Genomic DNA, 24,415 nt, shown 5'->3' with positions numbered 1-24,415 from the left:
AGGCTGCTTATAAGCCAATGAGAAATGCACACATATGTTACACCTAGCTTGCAGTGATTAATCAAACAGAAGCTGAGCAAGTCAGCCAGTCAGTTGGAGAGGGAATATCCTGCACGCTGGTGCCCCCTGCTGGTCATATAGCCATTGTCTGTATGCAACTGAAGCCCTGTCCAACTGACTGGCTGACTTGCTCAGCTTCTGTTTGATTAATCACTGCAAGCTAGGTGTAACATATGTGTGCATTTCTCATTGGCTTATAAGCAGCCTGCAGGCTTTATAAAGCAGCAGAGAACTGTTTGGGAGTGAGTTTCTCCATTTGTGTGTTTGGTAAGTTTTAGAGCAGTAGAAGACAGGCCTTGGGGGTGGCAGCTCCAAGGGTTTGGCTGCGCTCACATATGGTGTTAGATGCTGGTTCTGGGGCCCCAGGCAGTGAGAGTTCCCGGGGCCCCAGGCTGGCTCATGCACCATTGTTTTTAACATTCCAACTATAAAACACTTTCCTAGCAGAAGATGACTTCTGAGAGCAGGAAAGAGAAAAAAAAGGGTCAATAGTTCATACATTTTAGCTCTGGCATACTTCAATGAATGTGTCATTGAGCAGAAACAATAAAACAGTTACAACTTAAAAAGTAGATTTAAACATAAAATTAAACTGTTGAATATCTTAAAAATTCATTTTTTAGGAGAAGGAAGATAGATACAATTGTTTATTTCATTCGTTTATTTTCGTCTCGGGTGTCCTTTACGCCAGATTGGGGATAATTCATGATAATAATATGATAAAAACTTCCAACAACAATTGAATGACACTATCCATTATCATATGCACAGGCCCTGATCAACAGTGACATTACTGGCCTGTCCTCTCAGAATAACATCATTAGACATCACAAGAGGAGTTGAAGACCTGAGGGCCCTTTCACACTGGGGCGGTGCTGTATTATTACCGCACCCTACCACCGGGCAATGAAAGTCTATGGAGACCTTCATACATCCGCCTACGGTGCGACGGAAGTGATGTTTTCGCCACATCTCTGACTCTGGTTCAAAACTACGTTACCACTGCAGTGCTGCGCCGAGTTGCGGTGAACTGCGTCATCCCGGAAGTCATGTTAGTCTATGGCAACGTGTGTTTCTTTAAATGTGTTGGCGTTGCAACGTCGTGGCACGCATGCGCGGAAGCGTTTTTTAAAATACGCTTCCGCATACCCAAAGCATACAGTGATCAGATTTTTCTAGACTCAACCTGGGATGGAAAATGGGAGTGTCCAAGACATAGTGGAAAAATAGGCATGTCCATGATATGGTGTGGGCGGAGCGAACTGTAATGTAACTCTGAGGCAGTGGGCCAGAGTTTCCTCCCAAAACATAGATAGACAAAGTGACCCTAAAGGTAATTTTCTGTAAAGTGCTGCGTTAGATGTCAATGCTATATAAATACATAATAATATCGTAGGACATTAGACTATGACTATGGTGGGATTAGATTGTGTGCAAAATCTGCAGAAGCTGCTGATGCTACAGTATTAGCATACCATTTAATAATTATGAGCCCCCAAAATGCCAAATGCTGCAACAATAACCCCAAAGTAGCAAATGCAGTCCCTATGACCATCAAATAATAACTGCAACAACCGTTACCTCTGACACATGAAATGCAGCAGAAAACGATTACTTCGACTCTGCAAACGGTAAATAAGGACAATACCTCATTCAGCCACAGAGTCTCACGGCTGGGACACCCAGCGGGCAAAAGTGGGACATAACCTGGGACACATTGCAGCCTGGGACAGGGGACCCTGAACCTGGGATGTGTCCCAGGTAAAACGGGGCGCCTGGTCAAGGTATCAAAGCAGGAAGTGATGGCGCGTGCGCGTCACTTCCTGCTTTGCCAGTGGCCAAACAGGGAACACCACGCAATAGCGCGTGGGGCCGGTTCACTTTAAGTAGATATTATGCAGCATATTAATACTGGCCCTTGTCAGGAACCGGCCCCACAGCAAGCCTGCAGAGACAGTTCCTGATGGGGTTTCGACCAAAATCGAGAGGAGAAGCAGCCTTATCCAAGCTAACACAAAGCTGTCGCCCCTCATCCACACTCTGCACGACTCAGCCACCCCTAGCAGTCGTCCGCGACGATACTGGTAAGCCAGGCTTTCTCAACCAGGGTTCCTTGAGTACTCTGCAGAGGTTCCTTGGCATTTTTCTCCATCGCGGGGGAAGTATAATAGAGCACAATATAATAGGGGGTACTGTAAAAGGAAGTACTAAATTGGGGGTCAGAATAATAATGAGCACATTAATAAAAAGCACTAGAATAAGGGGACAGAATAATAAGGGGCACTGTAATATGGAGTAGTGAAATAAATGGACACAACTACTTTTGAAGTCCATGCTTCTTGCAAGATAAATGCAGGGGTACCTTGAGATTCAAAAATATTTGCAGGGTTCCTCCAGGGTAAAAAGGTTGAGAAAGGCTGTGCTAGACACTACGACAATGCATACTCTGCTGTCGAGCTGCTTGCACTAGACTGGCTTTTACGTACCTTGGGTCAGCTGCGAGCTTTAGGCCAAGCTACGAGCATGCCACACACACAATGCAATCTCACACGGTAGCGATGAACAACCCGAGCACCCAATCAGGCACTGAACTTGTAACACAATTACCCTGCAGTCTCTTTCTAGGAGATGTAGTACACAGAAGATAACTTATTAAATAAGAATTGAATATAAAAAAAAAGTGGAAGAGTGCAGGATGAAATATAAGCAGAGATATTTACAAAAAACAAAGTCAAAAGTACAAAGTCACACACAAGACAATATTCTTATCAAAATAAAAAGGGAATAAAACAGAAATTGAACTTTACCAGCGTAAAAGTCCAAACTTGGTTTTGCGGGAGGACGCAGCTGATCAGAATAAATCAGGGTAGACCTAGCTTCTCGCTATCTCCTGGGGGGAGTACAAGTTCTGAATCTTGGAAGCTGTTTCTTGTAGTACTAAGTATGCTCTGGGGCTACCCAAACGCCTCATCGAAAATGAATCTGATTTCCTCACATTCAACCAAAAAAGGGTGACATCCAGGCTCAACTCTTTCATGCAAAGATCAGAGCTTCCTGGTTCTTGCAGGCCCTTTGAGAAGGGTAGCTGAATGGGTAACTGCAGTGGCATAACAATAGGGGTTGGGTTGCAGAGGTCTCGACTGCACCGGGACCCTTTGACCAGTGGCCAGTAGGGCCCTCCCTCAACCACAGTATTAGCACTTAATTGGACTAGTGCGTTTAATAATCACCTCTACAGATGCTTTGAATGGTAGTAATCATTAACAAGCTGTTCCAACAACAAGTTGTCATTGGCAGGGATTGCTATGTATAGAGTGCTTGGGGGTAATCAGTAACAAGCTGCTCCCCATCCCCTTCTTGCTCCTCTGACACTGTAGTTGCCATTGGCAGGGATTGCTATGTATAGAGTGCTGGGGGGTAATCAGTAACAAGCTGCTCCCCATCCCCTTCTTGCTCCTCTGACACTGTAGTTGCCATTGGCAGGGATTGCTATGTATAGAGTGCTTGGGGGTAATCAGTAACAAGCTGCTCCCCATCCCCTTCTGGCACCTCTGACACTGTAGTTGCCATTGGCAGGGATTGCTATGTATAGATTGCTTGGGGGTAATCAGTAACAAACTGTTCCCCATCCTCCTTCTTGCTCCTCTGACACTGTAGTTGCCATTGGCAGGGATTGCTATGTATAGAGTGCTTGGGGGTAATCAGTAACAAACTGTTCCCCATCCCCTTCTTGCACCTCTGACACTGTAGTTGCTATTGGCAGGGATTGCTATGTATAGAGTGCTTGGGGGTAATCAGTAACAAACTGCTCCCCATCCCCTTCTTGCACCTCTGACACTGTAGATGCCATTGGCAGGGATTGCTATGTATAGAGTGCTTGGGGGTAATCAGTAACAAGCTGCTCCCCATCCCCTTCTGGCACCTCTGACACTGTAGTTGCCATTGGCAGGGATTGCTATGTATAGAGTGCTTGGGGGTAATCAGTAACAAGCTGTTCCCCATCCCTTTCTTGCACCTCTGACACTGTAGTTGCCATTGGCAGGGATTGCTATGTATAGAGTGCTTGGGGGTAATCAGTAACAAGCAGCTCCCCATCCCCTTCTTGCACCTCTGACACTGTAGTTGCCATTGGCAGCGATTACTATGTATAGAGTGCTTGGGGGTAATCAGTAACAAGCTGCTCCCCATCCCCTTCTTGCACCTCTGACACTGTAGTTGCCATTGGCAGGGATTGCTATGTATAGAGTGCTTGGGGGTAATCAGTAACAAGCTGTTCCCCATCCCCTTCTTGCACCTCTGACACTGTAGTTGCCATTGGCAGGGATTGCTATGTATAGAGTGCTTGGGGGTAATCAGTAACAAGCTGTTCCCCATCCCCTTCTTGCACCTCTGACACTGTAGTTGCCATTGGCAGGGATTGCTATATATAGTGCTTGGGGGTAATCAGTAACAAGCTGCTCCCCATCCCCTTCTTGCACCTCTGACACTGTAGTTGTCATTGGCAGGTTTTGGTGCGCCATATCAATTGTATGTTTTTTTTAAACCAAAAAATAAAGGTTTATTGAAAGAATTTTTACAAGGTAATAGCATACAGGATTCAATCATACAGGCATTATAGCAACGACAATGTACATCCATATAAATTGACATCTGAGATCTTCATGGATGGACTTAATACATAGTTGAACCAAGTGTTATACATACATTATTATCTTAACATATTCAGAAATAAATTGTGGGCTCAAGGTATTTATACTAGTACAGGTGGAGAAGAGTATACATACAATTTTCCCCCACTCTAAAGGTTACTGGTTTTTCCATCTGTCCCATATCAAATTAAATTTCTTTTGTGCTCCCCTATATATACAAGTTTTTTATATGGTAAAGCAGTGTTAATACGTTTAATCCAGTTATCATAAGAGGGTGGTGTGGGCGCAAGCCATCTACACGCCACCTCTTGTCTACCAGAGTATAGCACTTCTGTCAGAAATGGTTTAAGTGTGTTGTCTATCTCATCTTGTATAACTCCGAGGAGACACAGTAGAGGGTCATAGCTTACGGGACAGCCCATCTTATCATGCAGGAATTTAATAACTTGGGTCCAGAAGGAGGATACAGCTGGACATCTCCAAATGAGGTGGTAAAAAGAAGGAGATATTTCTTGGCACTTAGGGCAAGTATTCGAAGATTGTGGGTTGTACTTACATAATTGTTTAGGGGTTAAATAAGCCTGGTGAAAAATGTAAGTCTACGTGATTCGCTCGCGAATACATGGGGACACTTTCTTGGGGACAAATAAAGCATCACCCCAATCCTCATCCGAGATGTCCATCAATTGTATGTTTAGAGAGCTTTGGGGGGCCCAATGTAAAACGCACTTAGCTACGTCACTGGGTAGCTGTGTAGGTGTCAGGCTTAGTTGTCCTTGTTGTCCTTGTAGGCAGACTTCAAAGTGATGCAAACAATCACTCCATTTACTTCTGACCTCATACAGACAGTTCCCCATACAGCCAGTACCGGATTTACCATAAGGCAATGTAAGGCTCACTCTCCTCCCTGAGCGCCTCTCTCCCTCCATCCCTAGGCAGAGTCCTGATGAGAGTATAAATGAGAGGTTAGGGGAACCTCTAGCTACTAAATACTGAGGTTCCTCTAGCTCCCTCATACTTGGGGACTCCTCTATATACTTATTATTGAGAGTAATTCTGGCAACCTAACACTAAGGCGCACCTGTAGCTACCTATGACAGGCAAGGGAGAAGTGACAGCTGGGCCAGCCAGCACACTTGCGGCACAGTTTGGCGGTTGTTTGTAAGCTCATGGAGGGCGGAGTCTAGGGTGCCAGGACATCTGTGCCTATAGGCTCCTCTGTGGTAAATCCAGGCCTGCATACAGCAGCCTATTCATGACAACGGCTAGCTAAATAAGAGTTACCTTTTCTCTAGTGGGCTGTTGAAATACCTTCTTACTGTAGTTTACAGGAAATGGAATGCAAATACACATCTGTATCGTACCCTGCTTGGGTCATACAGAAAATGGAGGCTCCCACAAGGCTTACATCTGAAAATGGCACCTGAGAATAATGGCGCACGGTGTTGCCGCTAATCCGTTTGCCGCTTATCGCTATTTAACATTAAAGCCTTATTGTTATTTAGCGTTAAAGCCTTATCGTTATTTAGCGTTAACACACAGAACCCTCTCTGTACCTATCCCCAACCCCTAAACCCCCCTGGTGGTGCCTAACCATAAGAGCCCCCTGGTGGTGCCTAACCCTAACCCCCCCCCCCCCCCCCTGGTGGTGCCTAACCCTAACCACCCCCTGGTGGTGCCTAGCCCTAACCTTGACAGTGTTACATTAAATCCTTTCACCATTTTGCAGTTAAATAACGTCTGCAGTTTGGCTTATGTAGGGCGCTATTGATAAATAACGTTAGTGTGTGCCACTATTGATAAATAACGTTAGTGTGTGCCTCTATTGATAAATAACGTTAGTGTGTGCCACTATTGATAAATAGCGTTAGTGTGTGCCACTATTGATAAATAACGTTAGTGTGTGCCATTTTTCTTCTTTTTTCCCTGTGCGCCATTATTATGCAGTACTAACTATAAATAGCGATAAGCGTATCTTTTTAATGTGGCGCCATTTTTATGCATAGGTGCTGTGCGCCATTATTCACTGATCCGCCCACAAGATACAAGTTAATAAAATGGCTAATATATCATATACAATATCACAGCCCGATACAATCCCCCCCCCCCCCCCCCCAATATATGTATATGTAAGTATATATAAAAGTATATGTACATACACACATTTGTGCATGCAAAGCAATGTCTGCAAAATAAACGTATAAAATATACATAGGTTATCTGCCGATCGGCTTATCTCTGAGTATATAGAGCAGGGGTCCTAAAACGTTTTCGGGCAAGGGCCAGGTCAACAATACTTCAGACTGTTGGGGGGCCGAACATACATAAAATAATCTTGAAAAGGGAGAACTCCCAGCAGCAGCCATTCAGTCATGCGGCGCCCGAAGAACATCCTTATGCACCAGACAGTGAAGCATACCCAGGTGACAGCCTGTTTTCCAATTGGACAGCAGTGTCACCTGATGCAGAATTAGATTGGAAGCCAGCGAATGACTGCTCACTGTCTTCTACAGTATGTGGATGGGTGGTGCCAGCACTGCGCTGGGGCCACATCTATCAGTTATGCATTTGGTGGCCAGTAAAAAAGCCTCGGGGGCCGCAATCGGGCCGTAGTTTCAAGACCACTGATATAGAGTAAGAAAATGTAGGGTTTTTGGGTGGGGAGGGGGGGGTTGAATACCATTTTAATTCACCATTTAACGTTGTCTTGTTACTTTCCAATCTCTCCAGCTCGGCGTTTTGGCGATAGGGTGAAGCAGTGCTGCCGCGATTCCCTTCCCCATTATGAATCAACACAGAATTGTTTCCATAAGCCGAGAGGAATGACTGAAGATGAGAATTCGCCGTGTTTCAAAGCTTTCCAACAATGCTGTCTCCAAGTCAAAGCATATTCCCAGACACCGTCCAGAGTCCACAGGTGAGCACAGCAGACACATTACCATCATAGCAAACATATGCCACGCCCCAAATTACTGAACCACACCTCCATTCACAATGTTCAAATACTTATGTCCCTCACTGTATGTGGATGTGTGCTTAAAGGGACACTATCGATTAACATGTTTTTTTTCAAATGAGATAGGAAATTTTTGGGAAGTGCTGCTAAGTACTGATGTATACATTTGAATCCTTATCTCTTTGTTTACTGTTATCCAATTCCTTTCACACTTTTCTGAGGCAGTCTGCTCTAATCTCACGGCAGAATGAGCCATGCGGGGAGGGGGAATTCCCTCACAGTGTATCTGTTAGCCCTGTGTGTGTAGAGAGCTCAGTCAGAGACAGGCAGAACTTTCTCTCGCAGAGAGCAGAGGAAATGGATCTTATGTGCAACATAAACATTTGTAATTGTGTGTGTGAAACCTGATAGGCTTTTATTTTCATATAACTCTGCTTTAATATTACACTGATGATTGATCTTAGCATGTCAGACTGCAGAGATTCACCTCTGCAAATGAGACATTCCAAACGAAGCTAAACTCTACACACAATGAATTACAGCTTTTGCCTCTGATATTTAACATGAAAAAGAGGAAAATGATTACACAGCTACTTAGACATTATTTGTACATTGTCATTTTAGAACACTTGGTTTGATAGGGTTCCTTTAACTACTTGCCGACTGCTCCACGCCAATTGGCATGAGCAGTGCGGCAGCCCCAGGACTGATCCACGATTGGCGTGAAGGGCTGTCTATGGGGCTAGCAGGAGATCGTGCGCACTCTGCGTGCGCATCTCCTGCTCGGGGGGCGGAACTCCACCCCGCCTTTAGTCTCCGAGTGGCACAAAACTGCCGTCTAATAGGGTAGTACAGCGCTGCGATCAGCAGCAGCGCTAATACTGGGGACAGCAGTGTGACAAGAGAGCGATCGGCTCTCATAGGCAGAAGCCTATGACAGCCGATCGCCATGATTGGCCGGCTACGGGGAGAGAGTGAGGGAGGGTGGGGAGAAAATAAAAAAATATATATTTATTATAAAAAATAAAGCAATAAATATTTATATAAAAAACAAACATCTGGGGGGCGATCAGACCCACCAACAGAGAGCTCTGTTGGTGGGGAGAAAGGGAGGGGGGGGGGAATCACTGGTGTGCTGTGTTGTACGGCCCTGCAGCTTTGCCTTAAAGGCCTATTTTACTAAAAAACTGGCCTGGTCACTAGGGCGGTTTAACACTGTGGTCCTCAAGTGGTTAAACAAATAGTACAAATTTTCTGAGGCGGTTGCCGAATTAAGTGAGAGCGCACCCAACTGGTATAATAGTGAAGGTCTATTGCTGCAGTGCTTTGAAATTTATATAATGCAAGTCAATAGCAAGTCCAAAATAAAATCACTGAAAAATTGCACTATGTGCAAAAAAATTGTGGATACGGTTTCAAAGTCAATTCAATTCATTTTTATGTAAATTAACTTCAGTGGCACGTATGGAAAAAAATAATTTGAAAATTCACATATGAATGCAGACAAAAATCACAAATCGAACACCAGAAAAATCGTTAAACACGCAACCTAATATCAGACAGTATTTATCAGATCTACCGGATTACACTTCAGTTTGACTGATCTCTAGCCCAGAAGACCTTTATTACTTCGTTCCCCGTATGTTTTGTTTTAAAATATTCAATTTTTTTTTTACTTGCAGTGTTTCTATGGTGGAGTCCGGACAACAGACAGAGGGGGAGCCCGGACAGCAGACAGAGGGGGAGCCCGGACAGCAACCAAGGGGTGAGCCCAGACAGCAGACAGAGGAGTCACTCGGACAGCAGACAGAGGAGGAGCCCGGACAGCAGACAGAGGGGGAGCCCGGACAGCAGACAGAGGGGGAGCCCGGACAGCAACCAAGGGGTGAGCCCAGACAGCAGACAGAGGAGTCACTCGGACAGCAGACAGAGGGTGAGCCCAGACAGCAGACAGATAGGGAGCCCAGACAGCAGATAGAGGAGGAGCCCGGACAGCAGACAGAGGGGGAGCTCAGACAGCAGACAGAGGAGGAGCCCGGACAGCAGACAGAAGGGGAGCTCAGACAGCAGACAGAGGAGGAGCCCGGACAGCAGACAGAGGAGGAGCCCGGACAGCAACCAAGGGGTGAGCCCAGACAGCAGACAGAGGGGGAGCCCAGACATCAGACAGAGGAGTTGCTCGGACAGCAGACAGAGGGGGAGACCAGACATCAGACAGAGGAGTTGCTCGGACAGCAGATAGATGAGTTGCTCGGACAGCAGAGAGAGGATGGGATGGAGGAGCAAACAGAAGGGGAGCCCAGACAACAACCAAGGGGTGAGCCCAGACAGCAGACAGATAGGAAGCCTGGACAGCAGAGAGAGGAGTTGCTCAGACAGCAGACAGAGGGGGAGCTCAGACAGCAGACAGATGGGGAGCCCAGACAGCAGACAGAGGAGTTGCTTGGACAGCAGACAGAGGAGTTGCTTGGACAGCAGACAAATAGTGAGCCCGGACAGCAGACAGAGGGGGAGCCCAGACAGCATCCAATGGGTGAGCACAGACAGCAGACAGAGGGAGAGGTGGAGGAGCAAACAGAGGAAGAGCCCGGACAGCAGACAGAGGGGGGGCCCAGACAGCAGACAGAGGGGGAGCCCAGACAGCAGACAGAGGAAGAGCCCGGACAGCAGACAGAGGAGGAGCCCAGACAGCTGAGAGAGGGGGATCCCAGACAGCAGACAGAGGAGTTGCTCAGACAGCAGACAGAGGGGGAGCCCAGACAGCAGACAGAGAGGGAGCCTGGACTGCAGACAGAGAGGGAGCCCAGACAGCAGACAGAGGGAGAGCCCGGACAGCTGAGAGAGGGAGAGCCTGGACAGCAGACAGAGGGGGAGCTCAGACAGCAGACAGAGGAGTTGCTCAGACAGCAGACAGAGGGTGAGCCCAGACAGCAGACAGAAAGGGAGCCTGGACTGCAGACAGAGAGGGAGCCCAGACAGCAGACAGAGGGAGAGCCCGGACAGCTGAGAGAGGGGGAGCCCGGACAGCAGACAGAGGGGGAGTCCGGACAGCAGACAGAGGGGGAGTCCGGACAGCAGACAGTCGAGTTGCTGGGACAGCAAACAGAGGTGGAGCCCGGACAGCAAAGAGTGGGGGAGTCCAGACAGCAAGCACAGGGGGAGCCCAGACAGCAGACAGAAGGTGAGCTCCGACAGCAGACAGAGGTGTTGCTCGGACAGCAGAGAGAGGGGGAGCATGGACAGCAGTCAGAGGTGGAGTCCAGACAGCAGACAGAGGGGGAGCCTGGGCAGCAGAGAGAGGGGGAGTTCAGACAGCAGACAGAGGAGTTGCTCGGACAGAAGGCAGAAGGAGAGGTGGAGGAGCAGACAGAGGGAGAGTCGAGACAGCAAACAGATAGGGAGCCTGGACAGCAGCCAGAGGAGTTGCTGGGACAGCAAACAGAGGTGGAGCCCGGACAGCAGAGAGAGGGGGAGTCCGGACAGCAAACAGATAGGGAGCCCAGACAGCAGACAGAGGAGTTGATGGGGCAGCAAACAGAGGAGTTGCTCGGACAGCAGACAGAGGGAGGGGTAGAGAAGCAAACAGAGGGGGAGCCCGGACAGCAAACAGAAGGAGAGCCCAGACAGCAGACAGAGGGAGGGGTGGAGGAGCAAATAGAGGGGGAGCCCAGACAGCAGACAGATAGGGAGCACAGACAGCAGACAGAGGTGAAGCCGGAGGAACAGACAGAGGGGGAGCCTGGACAGCAGGCAGAGGGGGAGCCCGGACAGCAGACAGAGGGAGGGGTGGAAGAGCAAACAGAGGAAGAGCCCGGACAGCAGACAGAGGGGGAGCCTGGACAGCAGACAGAGGTGAAGCCGGAGGAACAGACAGAGGGGGAGTCCGGACAGCAGAGACAGGGAGAGCCCAGACAGCAGACAGAGGGGGAGCCCGGACAGCAGACAGAGGTGGAGCCCAGACAGCAGACAGAGGGAGGGGTGGAGGAGCAAACAGAGGGGGAGCCCAGACAGCAGACAGAGGGGGAGCCCGGTCAGCAGACAGATAGGGAGCCCGGACAGCAGACAGAGGTGAAGCCGGAGGAACAGACACAGGAGGAGTCCGGACAGCAGAGACAGAGAGAGCCCCAACAGCAGACAGAGGGGGAGCCCGGACAGCAGACAGTGGTGAAGCCCGAACAACAAACAGAGGGCGAGAACAGACAGCAAACACAGATGAAGCCGGAGGAACAGACAGAGGAGGAGACGGAGGAACAGACAGAGGAGGAGCCGGAGGAGCAGACAGAGGAGGAGACGGAGGAACAGGTCAGTGATGAAGATTGTCTGTTATTGCGCACATACCCATTCATCATCACACCGGGGAAGGGGGGGCTGGGTGCGTGGGGGGGCACTGATCGTCGATAGGGCCAACAGATGGATGCAACTTCTCCAACCCCTCCACACACTATACACAGATTTCAATTGATATCAGCATGCCGGCTGCTTCTTCTTCACTCCTGGGACGCATTTGTGGTGTAATCAGGGCCGGGTCGAGGCATAGGCTGGAGAGGCTCCAGCCTCAGGGCGCAGTGTAGGAGGGGGCGCACAATTCATTCAGCTGTCATTCCTAATTGTGTATGAAGCAGAAAGAAATAATAAAAGGGGATACATAGCAGTGACTGCAAGCCAGATAACTAGATATTAGGTGTTGGGGAGGTTGTGGGCCCTGTGGCCCTCTTAGTCTAATAGCAATCAGTGTGTGATGGCTGGGGTGGGGGGGATGGAGGGGTGCATTTTGGTGCCTCAGCCTTGGGTGCTGGAGGACCTTGTCCCAGCTCTGGGTGTAATGCAGAGGACAGACACTAGGGGCACTGTGGGACATACTTCACATGACCACTAGAGACCTCTAGTTTTTGGGTGCCACACACACAGGCGCCCCAGGACTTGGGAGAGAAGGGAGGGCGAAGTAGCCAGCACAGAGAAAAGAGACAGGAAAATCACCATGGAAAGGTGAGGACATCTTGATCGGTCATCAAATCGAAGCTGCTAGCAATATGCTTCCGACCCACTGCCAATCAACCGAAATTTTCCATTTTGTCCGAACAACCAAATCTGGAATCGTTTGTGGCATCAATTTCTAGCAGATTGGATCAAGGATAGTGCATGATAGTAATTTAAATTACCAATATTTTACTATTGGTGGCACCGCCCATCTGACGGCAAAACGTACTCCAGAGATGGTGCCCTGCAGTGTGGGTCACCTCTATACTTGTATGTGGGCACAATCAGGGGCATAGCAATAGTAGTTGCAGAGGTAGCTACTGCATCGGAGGCCCTTGGGCCAGTGGGGCCCCATGGGGCCCTTACTAAACCAAAGTAAAAGCTGTTTATTGGTCCTGTGGTGGTAATAATCACTTCTACAGAGGCTTTGAATGGTAGTAATCATTAAAACACGGCTCCCCATCCCCTTCTTGCACCTCTAATACTGTAGATGACCTTGGCAGGTTTTGTTGCACCGTATCAAGTGTTATGTATAGAGTGTAGGGTGGCCACTTGCAGAACCTCAAAAAGGAGGACATCACACCCTGAAAAGGAGGACATCGTACCGAGGAGAGTGGAGCACAATAGTCCACATGGTGGAGGGCCGGCCGACCACAAAATGCAATCAGATTCGCAGAAGATTTCAGAGTTCCCTACAAATGCAATCTTATTGGCAGCAGATTGCCCCACAAATGCAATCGCATTAGCAGCAGATTGCCCTACAAATGAAATGAGATTGGCAGCAGATTGGCCCTCAAATGCAATGAGATTGGCAGCAGATTGACCCACAAATGCAATGAGATTGGCAGCAGATTTCCCCACAAATGCAATCTTATTGGCAGCAGTTTTCCCCACAAATACAATCTTATTGGCAGCAGATTTCACCATAAATGCAATCTTATTGGCAGCAGATTTCCCCACAAATGCAATGAGATTGGCAGCAGATTTCCCCACAAATGCAATGAGATTGGCAGCAGATTTCCCCACAAATGCAATCTTATTGCCAGCAGATTTCCCCACAAATACAATGAGATTGGCAGCAGATTTCCCCACAAATGCAATGAGATTGGCTAAATAAAACAATACATCTGTAACGATTGGTGTCAGCCAGAACAGATTTTCTGATTATTGGTGATCTGCAGTATCACCAATAATACAGATGTTATACCTGATTATGTGGTGATCTGCAGAATAATACTGTGTGTCTTGCTATACAAGTATAGCAAGACACACAGGATACAAAGATGTAAGATGGTGTTTGGTGCAACAGTAAATATAGATGGAGATACCCACTGTCCAGAGGAGCTGGTGAAGGGGGTATCTCTAACACAGTAATCAGTATTCCAGCAAGCTGGAAACTCGGAGGAGTAATGATAGGTTCACCCGAGGAGCGGGTGATGCACAGTAAGACAATGTAGCGAGATCACTCGAGGAGCGAGTGATTCAGACTGTACTGCAACAGGTGATCCCCCGAGGGGCAGGAGACGCAGACAGCATATAATGATAGCTAGTCACCTGAGGAGCAGGTGATTCAGACTATACTGCAGCTATCAACCTGAGGAGCAGGTGATTCAGACTATACTGCAGCTATCAACCTGAGGAGCAGGTGATACTAAACTGAGAGTCCCTCACCAAGACTAAGCTCACTGCGCAGAAAAAGTGGGATCAGCGCATCACCAGGCCGCCTCTGAATGGCCTCAGCTCAGAGATGCGCTGAGCCGGGGGCTCAGCGCATCTCTGAGCTGAGGCCATTCAGAGGCGGCCTGGTGATGCGCTGATCCCACTTTTTCTGCGCAATTCTTAATTTTACTGGTAGCGCGCCCAGGCTATGCATATGCATAGGTAGGATTTAGTTAGTGTTAGGTCCCCTCCCATGGAGGAAAGACTTCTTCGACAGTGGGAGGGACGAGTACCTAACAAATTGCATGCAAGCTGTTAGTGGAAACTAACATCCTCCAAGTGGTAGACAGGTTGTGTGTGTGCTCATTGTGTATTTGTATCCCATGAGTGGGGTCTGCACTTTTTTGCAGGTAAGCATTCATCTGTTTTTAAGTAGCGCTGTTCATTTCTTTGCTATGTTTGATTTAATTCTGGTCAGCTGCTCCCACTTGTTAGTTTTTCTTTGGTGTATATGCAGAGCCTCTGTTTGGGTTCAAGGTGCGTTTGTAGTCTCTGGGGGGGCTCAGCGCATCTCTGAGCTGAGGCCATTCAGAGGCGGCCTGGTGATGTGCTGATCTCACTTTTTCTGCGCAATTCTTAATTTTACTGGTAGCGCGCCCAGGCTATGCATATGCATAGGTAGGATTTAGTTAGTGTTAGGTCCCCTCCCATGGAGGAAAGACTTCTTCGACAGTGGGAGGGACGAGTACCTATAGGGTTGCCAGGTCGGCTGATGGAGAAAACCGGACAGGGGGTGGAGTTAGGGGTGGAGTTAGGGGCGGAGTCAGAAGCGCACTTTTATGTAGAGTGGGGTTAAGCAATGGGCTTATTTTTTTAAAAATTTATAGTATTTATATCGCACTGACATCTTCTGCAGCACATTACAGAGTACATAGCCATGTCACTAACTGTCCTCACCAGTAGTACTGGTCCAGTGCACATAAGAGACAGTTTTTCACCAGTAACTGCACATAAGAGACAGCTTTTCACCAGTAAATGCACATTATAAGAGACACCTTTTCGCCAGTAAATGCACATAATAAGAGACAGCTTTTCCCCAGTAAATGCACAAGAGACAGCTTTTCACCAGTAAATGCACATAATAAGACACAGCTTTTCACCAGTAAATGCACATAATAAGAGACAGCTTTTCACCAGTAAATGCACAAAAGAGACAGCTTTTCACCACTAAATGCACATAATGACAAACAGCCAGTGTTCCCAGTATATGTAGCCAGGGATATATGTGCCCAGTATATGTAGCCAGGGGGTATATATGTCCCAGTATATGTAGGCAGGGGTGTAAATGTCCCAGTATACGTAGGCAGGGGTATATATGTCCCAGTATATGTAGCCAGGGGGTATATGTGCCCAGAATAGGTAGCCAGGGGGTATATGTGCCCAGAATAGGTAGCCAGGAGCTATATGTGCCCAGAATAGGTAGCCAGGGGCTATATGTGCCCAGAATAGGTAGCCAGGGGCTATATGTGCCCAGAATAGGTAGCCAGGAGCTATATGTGCCCAGAATAGGTAGCCAGGGGCTATATGTGCCCAGAATAGGTAGCCAGGGGCTATATGTGCCCAGAATAGGTAGCCAGGGCTATATGTGCCCGGAATAGGTAGCCAGGGGCTATATGTGCCCGGAATAGGTAGCCAGGGGGTATATGTGCCCGGAATAGGTAGCCAGGGGCTATATGTGCCCAGAATAGGTTAGGTAGCCAGGTGCCCCCCGCCCCCCCCCCCCCCCCCCGCAGGAGGAGAACAGTGCAGCAGAGAGAGAGCTGGGAGCAGCGGTGGAGAAGGGGGGCAATCTCCCCCCCCCCTTCCCTCACCTTAGGGTGCTCTCTCTCCCCCGCTGTCTCCTCCAATATGATGTGCAGGCTGGCGGGTGGCTGCGGGCGGAACTTACCTCTGTGTCGCAGGCGCCGGAAGTTCAGGTCCCGCAGCCGCTGAGATTCGACTCAAAAAAGATCCGGATCAAAGATTCGAATCATTCATGAGCCGGACAACACTATTCAGACTGATTAGTGGCCACCGCTGTCCGGCCTAAACCCGGATGAATGGCCACCTAATAGAGTGCTTGGGGGGGCCCAATGTAAAACTCGCACCAGGGCCCCAAGCTCCATAGCTAGGCCACTGGGCACAATGATAGCGTACAAGCCTGTGTGTATGTGGATGTCAGGAAAGGAGACTGATCTTCCACCAGTCCAAAACATTGCCCAAATCCCAAATTTTCTTAAAGGAAACCTGAAATCTGGCAAAATAAGGAAATTCTACATCCCTGGAATGTAGAATACTACAGCCCCATTCAGGCTGCTCCGTCCCTCACTCTTTTCCCAGGCTACCTGGATCCTCCGCTAGGCGGCCCGCGGCAATTCTGCCAGTCGGTGCAGGCGCAGTCCGAATGCACGCACCCCCCCCCCCCACACACACACACACACCCCACCAAGCTCCCGTCGCTGAGAGCACTCTGCAACTGGCGCTGACTGGCAGGATTACCGGGCCGCCTAGCTGAAGATCCAGGAAGCATGAAAAGCCGGCAAGGGACCAATCAGCCTGAAGGAGGCTGGAGGAAGCCCCAGCAGGGCCAGGCCGAGGCAGAGGCTGAAGAGGCTCCAGCCTCAGGGCGCAGTGTAGGAGGGGGCGCACAATTCATTCAGCTTTCATTCCCAATTGTGTTTGAAGCAGAAAGAAATAAGAAAAGGGGATACATGGCAGTGACTGCAAGCCAGATAACTAGAGATCATGGTGTTGGGGGCCCTGGGGCACCTCTTAGTCTAATAGCAATCAGTGTGTGACAGCTGGGGTGGGACGGATGGAGGGGCACACTTTGCTGTCTCAGCCTTGGGTGCTGGAGGACCTTGTCCCACCTCTGAGCCCCAGGGATGTAGAATTTATTTTGTTTGTCAATTGCCAGATCTCTTTCAATGCTAATGAGCTAATATTACTCTGCTGCCGTTTGTTTTAGATTGAACCAGAACATTTCCCTGGAGGAGATAAAGAAGGGCAGATGCTGCAGCCGTCTCTGCAATTTTCTAAGCCGGAGACTGACCGTAAATCTCCGATACATCCAGCAAACAAACCAGGTACGTTCAGACCAAAGCCCAATATTATCCTTCCTCTATTGCTTTAAAGAATAGGGATCTGAGTGACCTCTCAACCATACTCTGCTTGATGCAATCACCCCCTGTGCAGTAGTTAAAAAAAAAAAGTAGACAGATAAAATACATACGCCTTACTTCTATAGTCCATGTAGGAAGTTTTGAATCTGTATGATACCATTTATAGGCCAACTTAGAAAAAAAGTAAGATTTTGGGTAATAGGCCTTTTTCAGACTTCTTAAAGGACACCCGAGGTGAAATTGAACTAGTGAAATAAACAATTTTATCTATTCTCCTTCTCCTAAAAATGTTTTTAAGCTATCCCACAGTTTTATTTAGATCTACTTTTTAAGTTTTTACTGTTTCATGGCCTCTTCTCAATGACACATTTGTTAAAGTATGCCAGAGCTAAAATCTCAGAGCTATTTGACCCCCTTTTAATCTCTTTCCTGCTCTCTGAAGCCATTTTCTGCTAGGAAAGGGTTTTATGGCTGTAATTCCTTATTAGTGAGGGTTATGCTACATTCCGACCCGGTCCTGACCCAGACAGAAACTATCACTTGCATACCCGATTTGTAACTCTTTTAAGCAGAGAAAGAAAAAAAGGAACATAGCATAGTTATTAGTGTGCTTGGCACTGTACATACACATGTCTATCTCATAATGTCACTTGTCACCTCGGATGTCCTTTAAGCCTGATAGGTGGTTGCTGAGCTGGTGGGGGGGCTGTGAAGACCGGTTGCACATGTGTATCCATGGAGGTTGAAACATTTTAATGGGGGAACAGTGGTGAAACTGGAACCTTGGCATGGATGGGGTCCAGAGCCTTCCTTCTCCATATCTAATTATCTTTTCAGGTTGCTCCAGTTTCGCTGTAAAAGACCACAATTGTAATGTCAAACATTTCAAAAAACTTTAACCACTTGACCACTTCACCTTTCAACACTCATTCGCCAATAACTTTATAGGTACTTCTCACACCAGAATCATCTATGTCTTGATTTTTTTTTCACCACCAATTAGGCTTTCTTTGAGTGGTACTTTTTGCTGAGAATTATTTTATATGTAATTTAACACGAATAATAGGAAAGAAAATGGAAAAAAGTTATTATTTTTCATTTTTTCTTTGCCATTATTGTTTTTTTAAATAAAATTTGCTACTGTGGATAAAACCCACACATTTTATTTTCCAATTTGTCCCGGTTATTACGACATTTAAATAATGTACCTAACAGTGATGGCTAACCTTGGCACTCCAGCTGTGGTGGAACTACAAGTCCCATGAGGCATTGCAACACTCTGACTGCTCTAAGCATAATTTGGGGAGACAGAGGCATGATGGGATTTGTAGTTCCACAGCTGGAGTGCCAAGGTTAGCCATCACTGCCTTAGTAAAATTTGTGGCAACAGATTTTGACTTATAAATAAAGGTGCATTTGTTGTTTGTTTACACTATATCAATAATTACAAGCCCTTATTTGCAAAAATAACAGTAATATAATAATATATCATCATGACATACATATTCAAAAAGTCCCTAAGGTTTAAATGTCACTTTTATTTATTTATTTATTTTATTACAAGTGATTTATTTTGGTAACTGGGAGGAGGTAAAGGGTTAATTATCCACTTCATCTCTAAGGGTTCCCCCTTATGAAATTGGTACTTACCTGGGGCGTCCTCCAGCCCACCGTAGACCGCGAGGTCCCCAGGCATCCTCCTGGCTCCTCTCCCGGTCCTACTGGAGACTTCATTAACGGCGACACCCCGGGCCGAATGTCGGCCAAACGCTTCCAGACTGGTGACGCCCCGCATCATCACGGTGGACGGCGTGACAGTCCTGCGCATGCGCAACTTTCTAACACTAAACTGCGCATGTGCAGGACTAAGATGCATCAGGTGTGATTTAAACAAAGTTCACAGATTATATTCTTCTTTTTCTTACCAGTTCAAAGTGGCCAGATGAGTTCAGAAGAGGAATAGAGAGTCTGGGTAAGTTACGATGACAACATTGATATTATTGTGATTCATGTCTTGTATGGTTTGTGCTGCTGTTATTTCTTAAAGAGACTCTGTAACAAAATCTTCAGCCTTAGTTCTTCTATCCTATAAGTTCCTATACCTGTTCTAATGTGGTCTGTCTTACTGCAGCCTTTCCTAGTTACACAATGGCTGTATTATCTCTGTTATATAATCTAATCTTCTTTCCTCAGGCACTCAGGAAGGAATGTGCTGGTCTGCTGTGATAGGATAGAAGCTATACACACCCTCTCCACACCCCCTGCAGGCTCTGTATGAGTCACAGACTGAGCTCCTCTCAGTCTATCACAAGCTGGTTAGCAGCCATGTCTTTTGTTTGTAAACACTGCATAAAACTGGCAATTACGAGCCAGGATTGCAGCAGGGAGTGGCAGAAACAGCACAGAGGGGCCCAGGAGAACATAATGAATAGAATGGTATGCTTTTTATTGTAAGAATTTTAGAGTACAGGTTCTCTTTAAAGTCAATAAAAAGTTTTCTTGGGGGGGAAGGCGAATAATATTTTGTATGAATTTTTAATATTTCTGCCATAATTGTGGTTGGTGTCACCCCCTCTTCCCCCTTACCACACCAATCAATATTGAAATAATATTACTTGTAAATGACCAAGTCATAAGAACAACTAGCAACACATAAATTAAACCAGGCACTCATCACAAGTAACATAGCTGTCCTGTCCTCTCAGAATAACATCAGAATTCTTGTGCTTTGTTAATGCAGGAAAAGATTGACTTTGTCTTGTTTTTCTCCTTCAGCTAACGACCAGTTTCGCAAGGAGAAGGTGAAGCAGTGTTTCCGCGATTCTCTTCCGCATTATGAATCAACAAAGAATTGCTTTGAAAAGCCGAGTGAGATGGCTGAAGACGAGAACACGCCATGTTTCCAAGCTTTCCAACAATGCTGCCTCCATGTCAAAGACTATTATGAGAAACCTACTGACCCGGGAAATGTAATGGTTCCACCTGTTCCCTTCACAATGCGACAACCATCTACAAACCATGCTGACAAATAGTGAATTTATTGTACCACAACCCAAAACTTGATGGGGGGGGGCAAAAGATTGGGGGATGCTTCCCCTGTGGATATTGTCCTACCTGTTGTCATGTTGTGAAGACTAACATTGTGAAACTAGGTTCAATTCATTTTCAGAGGTCTATGCCCTCCAGTGCCCCTCGAAAAATCATGTGTTCGATGAGGGAATGTTTGGTAGAACACGTGAGTTTTATAAGAAAGGGAGAAGGGGGCGTATCCAGACTCGTTGAGCACTTTAGAGAATGCACGGTAGCAATCCCTCAAACCTGAAAGTGGTGGGATTGATCGCTGTCGTAACTATGAGAAGAGGAGGAGATCTGGATCGACTCTTATCTCAGAAGAAATCCTTCTGGATTTCAAAAATCGATGCGATGGTACCCCTGGGTTTTCAAGGGAACCTTAGATGGGGGATTAGCAATGAAATATACATACCTGGACTTCCGCCAGCCCCCTCCAGCCTGATGACTCCCACGCCGTCCTCTTCTCCCTCTCGGTTCGCCCGCAAATTGGCCCCAGAAAGTCCCCAGTTCAATGGCCAACTGCGCCAGGCCGCATGCGTGCTCCCGCTGCACTCACATCGGGACGGGAGCGAGACAGGGGAGCGTGCCTGGCGGCACAGTGCCTGCTCCAACTGGCCCTGACTGACGGCTTTTCGGGGGCCAGTTGTAGGCAAACGGAGATGGAGAAGAGGACGCTGTGGGAGTCATCAGGCCGGAGTGGGCTAGAGAGGACGCCCCGGGTATGTATATTTTATTGAGGGAGCCCCCATCTCAGGTACGCTCTAATACAATGAGTTGACTGTCTTCTTAAAAAGACAAATGGAAGTCTTAAATAAGTGGCGTAATGTAGCAATACATAGTAATATTTAATGATAACTGATTCTGGTTCTGGTAGTAGAGGGATTTGAGTCATAATCTAATTGGGGATCTATTTAAGGCTTTATACAGTATATCTTCTTGGGGTGTGTATGCTGTTATTATATTGACTATCCTATACAATAAAATGCAAGTGTCCCTGCGTCATCCACTGAATGCTTGTGTGTCCTTGGCTTTTTTGTACTGAGCATGTGCGCAGCCAGGGTAGTCAGGACACAGGGCCGGACCTGACAGTTTTCTGTGTGTGGTTCACAGAGGTTCTCATTGCATTGTGGGAAATAACCGCTTTTTCCAACTGCCAAGCAAGCAGCTCCCTGTGTGCCTATACTGCAGACAGTGGTGGGGAACGAGCAAGCGGGACGCATATGTGCGTGCATTGTGGGGAGTAGCGTCTGTGACCTAGCACCTGTTTTTTAATGGGCGGGCCTTTTTACTAGTCTATTTATATGCAAATATTCGTGTGCGGTTTCTATAGTCTTAGGCTCCCTGCACACTGCAAATCCATTTTCCGATTCTGATTCCGATTCCGTTTCCGATTTTCAATTCCGATTTTCCCTGAATACATTCAACAGAAAAATGGATCAAAAAACGCAGCATGCAGTAAAGATTAAAAATCGGAATCGGAATCGGATGTAAAAACCGATTAAAAAGCAGAATCTGAATCGGAAATGCATGCAGTGTGCAAGAGGCCTAAAAGTGTTCTGAGGTGTTAAAAGTCAATCCGATGGGTTTAATCTGTATTACTCCTGAGTGTCGGACTCTTTGATTGGCTGGCCCTATAGTTACATAGCAAGCATTGGTGATTGTGGACGGTCTCTGCTGTTCAGGGGTTAGATGTTACCCGTTACCATGGTGACGCCTGCCTGTGACCGTGTCACCCGCTAGGCCCGCCTGGTTAGAGCAGTCATTGATTGATGGCATCAGTTATGCGCACTTACTTAGCGCATTCGCGCCATCCATCCAGAGCCAGCCATTGGTCTGACATCCAAGAGGGGCGTGCTGCATAAACGCTACTTGAACACACCCTCCTCCTTGGCATTTTGAACAGCATTCCGCCAGAGAGCAGAGCCATCCGTGAACAAGCACCGGTTGGTGTGAAACAATTGTCGGAGGAAGAGTTCTTGTGTGTGTGTGGTGTCATCTGGATGGGTGAAGTCCTGCGATGTTTTTATATCGATGTGCAATGCTGCTATCTCCTTTTTACACACCTAAATGCAATAAACCGCAAGTTCTGCTGAATATACTGGTGCCCGCGTTTCCATTTGCAATACAAGTTTGCCTGTTCACACTGGTTGTGAAGACACAGTTATAGGATAAGGCAATCAGCACTGGTTGTGTGTGTTATGCTGGGGTGGGTACACACTATGAGATTTTCTGGCAGATTTACTGTCACATCGATTATTTCCAACATTTCCAATCTGATTTCCAAACATTTGCTGATCGATTTCCAATAGAAGTGAATGGAAAACAGTCAGAAATTGATCAGAAAATGATCGGATATAGATCGAAAATCAGATTGGATATGTTGGAAATAATCGATCTGACAGTAAATTTGCCAGAAAATCTCATAGTGTGTACCCAGCATTACACCCCAGTGATTGTGGTGAGTGCGGGGAGCATTTTTGCATTCTCTTGACAAGTTTAAAAATCCAAACCTACTAACAGCTTCCGGCTGCAGCTGGAAAATTAGGACTTTACCAAGAAACAATTAGGTGGGAATTTCGCAAACTTCGCTGGGGGTTTCTCCCTGAGGCCGATTCAACTCCCCCCACCTCCACCTGTGGACTCCTCCCACCTCCACCTGCAGACTCCTGCCACCTCCACCTGCAGACTCCTCCCACCCCCACCTGCAGACTCCTCCCACCTCCACCTGCAGACTCCTCCCACCTCCACCTGCAGACTCCTCCCACCTCCACCTGCGGACTGACCGACGCCTCCCCGCAGCCTCTGAAAAACTGTGTGTTCATTTACTGCTTGCTGGGATTCAATATGTTAGTTAGCATATAAGATTAAATCCTCATTCACTGGCACAGGATTTTTTTTTTTAGGTTATAAGAACATGTTTTAGATACAATAAAAACAAACACACACAATCAGGGCCATTTCTAGACTATTTGCTGCCTGAGACAAACTTGTGACTCTACACACAAATATACATTTAGGCCTGGTTCACACTGGTGTTAAAAACGGTCCATTCACGGATGTTAACCTATGGATCCATTCACATACGTCCGCTCAAACTGATCCGTTCCCCACGATCCACTGGAACAGACCGCAAGTTTCCTTCTGCAGCAATTTTTCCTGGACCACTGAGCCCAGCGGACCTGAAACGGAAGCTGAAGCACTGCATTGAGGGCAATGAGAAAACAGAATGTTTCTTCACACTAGTGGAGAAACGGACCGATCTAAACAGAAATATCCACTTTGGGGGTAGGGGTCAGGGGTGATATGGGGAAACAGAACGGAAACAGCGGAAAAGAAATGGATTGGCAATGGAGTGAAAGAGGATTTGATCAACCGGTGAGCCATTTGCCACTTAATTGCAAGTGTGAACTGGGCCTACTACTGGCAGACAAATATGTCTTTAATAAAGATAAATCTTGGGGTACAATCCTTTATATTGTGAAGGATCAAAACACAGACCTTTTTTAGGGCAATCCACCTTGCCCCTCAACACATTTGTAGCTTTAGAAAAGGACTATATTGGTTAATGCAATCTCAAAAAGGCAAAAAAAGTCTCCGAAAAACTTTATTGACACATGCAGAAAAAGACCAAAACATACGGCTCTTCAACATCACAGTGGTAGATCAATAAAAACACATTGGATTGACTTATGCCAACAATTGGTTGTAGCTTAGCGGGTATGAAACTTCAAGGCAACGACACATGTTCGTTTCGGGCTTTTATATAAGATATGTGCCCTTCATCAGGCCGTGATACCCAATTCTGTGTAGCTTAACCAGAAAAAGGAAGACCAATCAGGCAAAATGAGCCATATACTGGGGGGCGTCTGAACTCACCAGAC

The 24,415-nt window shown here is 47.1% G+C and overlaps 1 protein-coding gene across 1 annotated transcript in view; it reads left to right on the top strand.

The window, feature by feature from the left end:
* LOC137527977 (S-antigen protein-like) overlaps positions 1 to 22,628 on the top strand; it is a 30,616-nt gene extending 7,988 nt beyond the window's left edge. Inside the window, exons 4-8 of the mRNA XM_068249134.1 lie at positions 7,440 to 7,626; positions 9,348 to 11,967; positions 17,309 to 17,426; positions 19,391 to 19,434; positions 20,238 to 22,628. Of these exons, the coding sequence (XP_068105235.1) occupies positions 7,440 to 7,626; positions 9,348 to 11,967; positions 17,309 to 17,426; positions 19,391 to 19,425 (2,960 nt within the window). The 3' untranslated portion in view covers positions 19,426 to 19,434; positions 20,238 to 22,628. The remainder of the gene's footprint in view (positions 1 to 7,439; positions 7,627 to 9,347; positions 11,968 to 17,308; positions 17,427 to 19,390; positions 19,435 to 20,237) is intronic.
* The last annotated feature ends 1,787 nt before the right edge of the window (positions 22,629 to 24,415 follow it).

Source organism: Hyperolius riggenbachi, chromosome 8 (assembly GCF_040937935.1).
Source record: "Hyperolius riggenbachi isolate aHypRig1 chromosome 8, aHypRig1.pri, whole genome shotgun sequence".
NCBI classification, from domain to species: domain Eukaryota; kingdom Metazoa; phylum Chordata; class Amphibia; order Anura; family Hyperoliidae; genus Hyperolius; species Hyperolius riggenbachi.
The sequence above is the reverse complement of the archived record's forward strand: the minus strand, read 5'-3'. Positions and strand labels throughout refer to the sequence as shown.